The sequence below is a fragment of the Scylla paramamosain genome, chromosome 7 (assembly GCF_035594125.1).
Source record: "Scylla paramamosain isolate STU-SP2022 chromosome 7, ASM3559412v1, whole genome shotgun sequence".
Lineage (NCBI taxonomy): Eukaryota > Metazoa > Arthropoda > Malacostraca > Decapoda > Portunidae > Scylla > Scylla paramamosain.
This window is the reverse complement of record NC_087157.1, coordinates 23,904,616-23,910,615: the sequence shown is the minus strand read 5'-3', so window position 1 is coordinate 23,910,615 and position 6,000 is coordinate 23,904,616. Positions and strand designations below refer to the sequence as shown.

General features: G+C 35.6%; 1 protein-coding gene across 50 annotated transcripts in view; it reads left to right on the top strand.

Annotated features, from left to right (window-relative positions):
- LOC135102246 (ankyrin-2-like) overlaps positions 1-6,000 on the top strand; it is a 213,740-nt gene that overhangs the window by 167,149 nt on the left and 40,591 nt on the right. For 37 of the 50 annotated variants that reach the window (XM_064007143.1, XM_064007135.1, XM_064007153.1 and 34 more), the window contains 2 exons: positions 3,403-4,179; positions 5,274-5,429. The exons of 5 other annotated variants lie outside the window; for them this stretch is intronic. In XM_064007143.1, the coding sequence (XP_063863213.1) occupies positions 3,403-4,179; positions 5,274-5,429 (933 nt within the window). The remainder of the gene's footprint in view (positions 1-3,402; positions 4,180-5,273; positions 5,430-6,000) is intronic. 8 more of the 50 variants (XM_064007172.1, XM_064007171.1, XM_064007170.1 and 5 more) reach the window with 1 other exon arrangement.

Genomic DNA, 6,000 nt, shown 5'->3' with positions numbered 1-6,000 from the left:
CTTGTTGTTAAAGGTTTTATTTTTTCAAATGTTACTGTGGTTTTACAATCAAGATCCTTCTATCTCAATGTCTTTGTTCAAAGATCCTGCATTGTGTGAAAATATGAGTCTTGATATCTCCATGAATTATTTTCGTGGACATTTATGTTAGTGGTCATTCCTCAGTGGTTCTTGTATGTTGATATTAATACAAGAATCTTCAGCTCAATTATAGATAGTGATGTGGAGAATAGAGTCTGTAAAGAAGACTTACATGAATAAAGTTAAAGTTCCAAATGGGAGGAGAGGAAGGCCACTAGGAAGGTGGAAGGAGAAGTTAAAGAGGTACATACTTGAAAGAGGTGCTAGTAGAACTAAAAGACCTGGAGAGGCAAGGAGGGAGTGTCTGGACATGGAGAGGCAGGACATCTTAGAATGTGTGAAAGAAGTGTTATTAAAGGCAGAGGGCTTGAACGAGCAAGGAGGGAGTGTCAGGATAGGAAGAGATGGAGGCTCCTCTGTCATGGCCATCCCTTGAGGGAAACATTCCAAGAGAGAGAGAGAGAGGTAGATAGGTAGATTGAAGGGGTTTGACTTTGATGTGATTGGTATCTCCATGACTCATCTCAGTTCCAGAAGAGGGAGGATGAAAAGGAAGAGGCTTCCTTTTTAGTAATATACTTTATCTATTATTAAATTCAATGTTATATGTTATAAATCTTATGCATAAAGCACGCAAGCACATTACAGAATAAACATGAATGCCACTTTTTAAGATGACTCATGTTTTTGCAGGAATTTGAGTGAGAACTCAGAGTAAGTGGTAGCATGGACATTACCAACATCTCCATCACTCTTATTTGTCACTAAGTCATATAAAATTATCAATATATTAGCTATAAACATTAACCTTAAGTTATCATGATACTTGTCATTAATCTTTACATAAGTTACAACTTTGGTCAGAAGGAACATTGGGAAAAGATTATAAGGGTCTTAGAAAAGTGTGATTTTAAATAGTCCTGTCTAGGTAGTTCCAGCAATCTGACATACCTTCAAGAGATCCCACATGACATATTGTCTCATTTATATTTCCATACTCCTCCTTTTTTTCCTCTTCCTCAATAATAATGATACCTCTCTCTATATGTATGGCTGACTTTTCTATGTGAAAGGGAATAGAGTCAGATTAATTTATTAATAAAGTGCTGAGATAGAAAAAAAATATCATTATCAAAATATAAAACCATCCGCATAACCTTACAAGGCCATCACATTATCCTGGGTGACCGACAGCTGGGTTGACTTCAGGTTGTACTTTGCTTTGTGCCAGTCACAGTCTTCCCAATAAGATTACCAACAGTTTTCAAGTCACTCACACACCTGTGGCTCTCTTGCATAGGTCAGGTATGTGAATGATAAGTAAGGAGTTTCTCTGGTGCTTTAATCATTGCTATCCTTGTAAATGATGGACAATACAGTGATGCATTCCATTTCCCATTTCACTGTAAAGCAATCAGAATACTCAAACAGAGATTTAAAGCTTTATTTATTTATTTATTTATTTATTTATTTATTTATTTATTTATTTATTTATTTTTATTTATTTATTTTTTTCATGGAAGAAGAAAGACAATCTTGTGTAAATCTTCCCAGCTGTTGTGCACTTAGCTCACTGCATAATGGTTAAGGAGTAGACTGAAAGAGAGGGCTGAAATGGTTGTGAAAAGTAGGGGATTCCAACTTTTAATCAGAGCCCATCACTTTGTAAAGCTTTGTTTTATCCCTTTATTGTCTCATATTCTCATGTTATTAAATTATTAAAGTGAGATCATAACCACTATAACAATGATCTTACAAAAAAAATTGTCTGTACCTGAATGTCACTGATGTTTTACCTGTCAATCAGCTTATCCTATGTGTTGAATATTACTTTCAATAATCCTTGTCCTTACTGGATGTCTGTTCTGCCAGAACATGCTGTCCCCCATTCCTCAGGCTTACCTCAATGCCTTATGTGCCCTGTTCCACCTCTACTGTATACATACAGCCACATTGTCCATTAAATAAGGATGACAAAGAATAGAATATTTCAACAGCATTAGTTTGGGTCACCTTAGGGTCACAGGGAAGGGCTTTAGATTAGCTTCATTCTCTGCTTGTTAAAATGTTTTCTTTAGTCTCTCATATCTCAAAGTGTAGGATTTGGGATTCTCACACCGTCAGGTTGGCATATATTGCATTGGATCTTTAGAATGTGAAGACCATAGTTTCTTTACAGTATATGCTTCCAGAAATATCTTTAGATAGAATTACATGATATGTTGAAATTTTTTACTTTTGTGATTTATAAAATAAAATTAATGAGGTTAAACATTTCTGAAGTGATTTGTATCGGTATGTTTGCATATTTATGAGAGTATTGCATGTTATGTATTACATGAAGGTTTTGGTCAATTTGAGAACTTGAGTGACATGGATAGTTTTTTATGAATCCAGTTAGTCTGTCCAGAAGTTAGTCTTTTCAAAAGAACCATAAAACTGGAGTTGTTCAGGTTTTTTTTTTCAAATTAGCATAGTGGTTTCATATCCAATTATTTCAGTGTTAGTAAGCAGCACATTACATTTAGTTATATTGAGACTGTCTCTCGTTCTTGTCAAATTAGTAAAGTATTATCAACAGTGTATTAATTTTTTGATCAGTTTTTGGTGAAATATCAGGATCTGTAAAACCAGTTTGATTTAATTTCACATACTTGTTGTTAATATTATTAGCATCTTGGTGTAGGGATTTGCACATTCTCCTCATGCTGGAGAGGTCCTGGGTTCTAATATCAGGCTAGGAAGAGAAAAATTGGACTTTGAATTTGCTTTTCTGGCAGGAGTGGGAGGCTAGCCTTCCATATGTGTGTATGTTTGTGTGTGTGTGTATGTGTGTGTGTGTGTGTGTGTGTGTGTGTGTGTGTGTGTGTGTGTGTGTGTGTGTGTGTGTTCTTGCTGCAAGAGACTGGAAATGGTGAACATTGAGTGGTAAAGAGGCAAATTGTGTAAACAAAAAAAATATATTGGGAGTGTCAGCCTTGTAAACAGATAGAATGTATTATTATTATTATTCTATTCAAGTAATTATCGAGTCAAGATTCCTACAGCAAGAAGTATCAGTATCATGGTTGTCATGTTACTGTTATCAGATTGGTTTTTAGATCCTGATTGTGCAGATTACTTACTGGTGAAATCTTTAAAGTTTTACTGTTTAGTGATTAGTGGCTTTAACTGAAGCTGCAAAAAAAATTAAAGTATTACTGTAGCCAGATAGCTCCCTGTATAAGTACTTGTGATATATGTAAAATTGTTATGGTTTTGTATATAGCTGTTTATTTATCATTATAATACTGTCCTTATAATGGTCCTGCCAACCTTCAGACAAGAGCAGTCGGGAGCAGCACACTGCAGACTTATCACCAACTTACGAGAGTGAGGAGAAGAAATATGCTGGTGAGGAAAAAGTTGTCACTGATGAGAAAGTGACCAAGGAGGAAGCTGCTGATGATTCCACCACTTTTACTTCATTCACTGCCACATCTACACCAATTAAAAAAGACACCAAGGAAGAAGAAAAACTTGAGGCAGAAAAGAAAGATAAGGCTTCAAAGCCAACACAAATTGTCCCTGACACTCTTCAAGAAAGCAAAGAACAAACCACTGTCACTGATAAGGATGCTAAAAAACCTGCGGAAGAATCAGTGACAAAGGAAAGCATTTCCAAAGAGCAACCAGAAAGTGTGGAGAAGGGAAAACCTGCTACCATTGTAAAAGAAGAAATTAAAGAGAAAGAAATTGATACAACACCTGTGGTTAAGGAAAAAGTAGAGCTTGAAGAGAAAAAGAAAGAGGATGAGAAGCCAGAGGCTTCACAAAAAGAGCCTGAGAAAACTGTCACTTCAACAACAAAAACAGAGGTGGTTGGTGGGCCTGGAGATGTCACAACAGTCACTACAGAGACAAAATCTTACACAACAGCTGATGATGGATCTGTACAAGAGCATATTGTTGTGAAGAAACAAACCACCAAAGTTGTTGATGGAAAGGAGATGGAAGAGGACAAATCAGCTATTCTTCAGAAACTTGGAGAAGAACTTGGCAAACTGGATGAGCAGCTGGAGGAAAAATTCAAGAAGAGAAAAGCTGAGAAACCAGAAGGTAAATGCTAGCATGCACATCACAAGTGGTTTGAGCTAATCAAATCTGGAATTGGTAATAATTCAGTACTAGTTTCATATGGTTGGCACAGTCATATCTCAAACTTTCTGTGAACCATCTTTATCTTGCTTGCTGTAAATTGTCTATTGTTGTATTTTTTTCATAGTGCAAGCAAAAAACTGAGTAAATCAATGGTGTCAAGCCTGTCCTAAATCCCTGTTTTAAGTTCTCACCTAAGTGTTGACTTATGTTACATCATTCTTCAAGTCACGAGAGACTTTGCTAGTTCAAAATTTTGTTTTATTTTGCTCTGCAGTCTTTGACAGATTGAATAACTTTTGTTTATTTATTGATTTATTTTTTTTTATATTTGAATTAGACTCATGGACTTTTATTTTAAAGGTCAAAAAATACAATGATTAATTATCAGTAAAGTCTGGGGTTAGGAAGTTGATTTTGAATGCTGGATATTGATTTATGTGCACTGTAAAGTGAAGTAATTGCATCATAATTGTTGTGAAGGGTGATAAAAAAATGTATATACATGCTAGACATTGGAGCACTTCACAGATATACACAAAAATTATAAATCTTAGAGTCAAACACAGATTTCAGATACACTTAATTGATTGCATGCAGTAAAGATATTAGCTTTTCCTTGTAAGGCATGAGTAAATCCTGTCACTCTTTGTGCTCATGTTTTCAATGTAAATATGATTCTTTTTTACAGAGTAAACTTGCCACATTGATTGCAATGTTCAGTAGTTGCTGTTAGAAAGTACTTTTCATATTTTTTATTCACCCATTATTTTTCCCTGCTAAATGAATATTGAAGTTGCTTTAAAGTTTTAGGTAAATTTTGCTAAAAATAGGCATTTTTCTAAAGTAAGCAATTTGAGACACTAGATAAATGCTTGATATACCTTGAGAGAGAGAGCAAGACAGTGAAAGAGAGAGAGAGAGAGAGAGAGAGAGAGAGAGAGAATGATTTTTTTGCAAGTTATATTTTATCTGAGTTATTCTGTGGTGTGTGAGAGTAAATTTGAGTTGTCTTTGGGTGAGTGTGTTTTGTGTTCACTGTTACACTGTCATAGTGGTACAAGAGGAGGTGAAAGAGGAGGCAGTAGTTGCACAGCGCCGTGAGGGCCAGACCCAGCCCACCTCACAGGTTGTGGTAGAACACGGCTCAGAGCCACCCACTCTCCCAGCTACCACAACCACCACAACCACCAGCATCACTCCCATCCCAGGTAGAAGATTGGATGGCACCAGTATATTCTAAGTGTTTCTAGAATGCACTAATTGATGAGTATTGAAGATGCTAAAGTTGTGAACAAATTGCATTTCTTTTAAGTTGAGTTTTATATTTCATATCAAGAAAAACAGAAGTGTTCTGTATGTGATGTTTTTATTACTTTTCAATGCTCATGAATATTACAAAGCAGCTAGAAATGCTTAATGGTGCATCGTGTGCTGAGCAGCTTTGGTTATACACTTGCTTGCAGTACACCTTGGCCAGTTTGGAGAGGAAGCACAAATTTACAGGCTAACAAGCTCTACTGATTTTTTCACATTGGACATTTTCCTGGCAGACCTTCAGCTTTTAATGTATAATATTGTGAGACTGATGCTTGGAAATTTCAGTTACCATACAGATATTGTGTTTGTTTGCACAATGATTTAAAAAGGAGTAATTGTGTTATTGACCATAAACCAAAATAACTGTTCCCGTAAACTTACAAACAGTGTTAATTAGGAAAGATAATGAAATACAAAATATATCAAACAAGTGTTCTGTAACACTGACTGTTTAAATCTGTA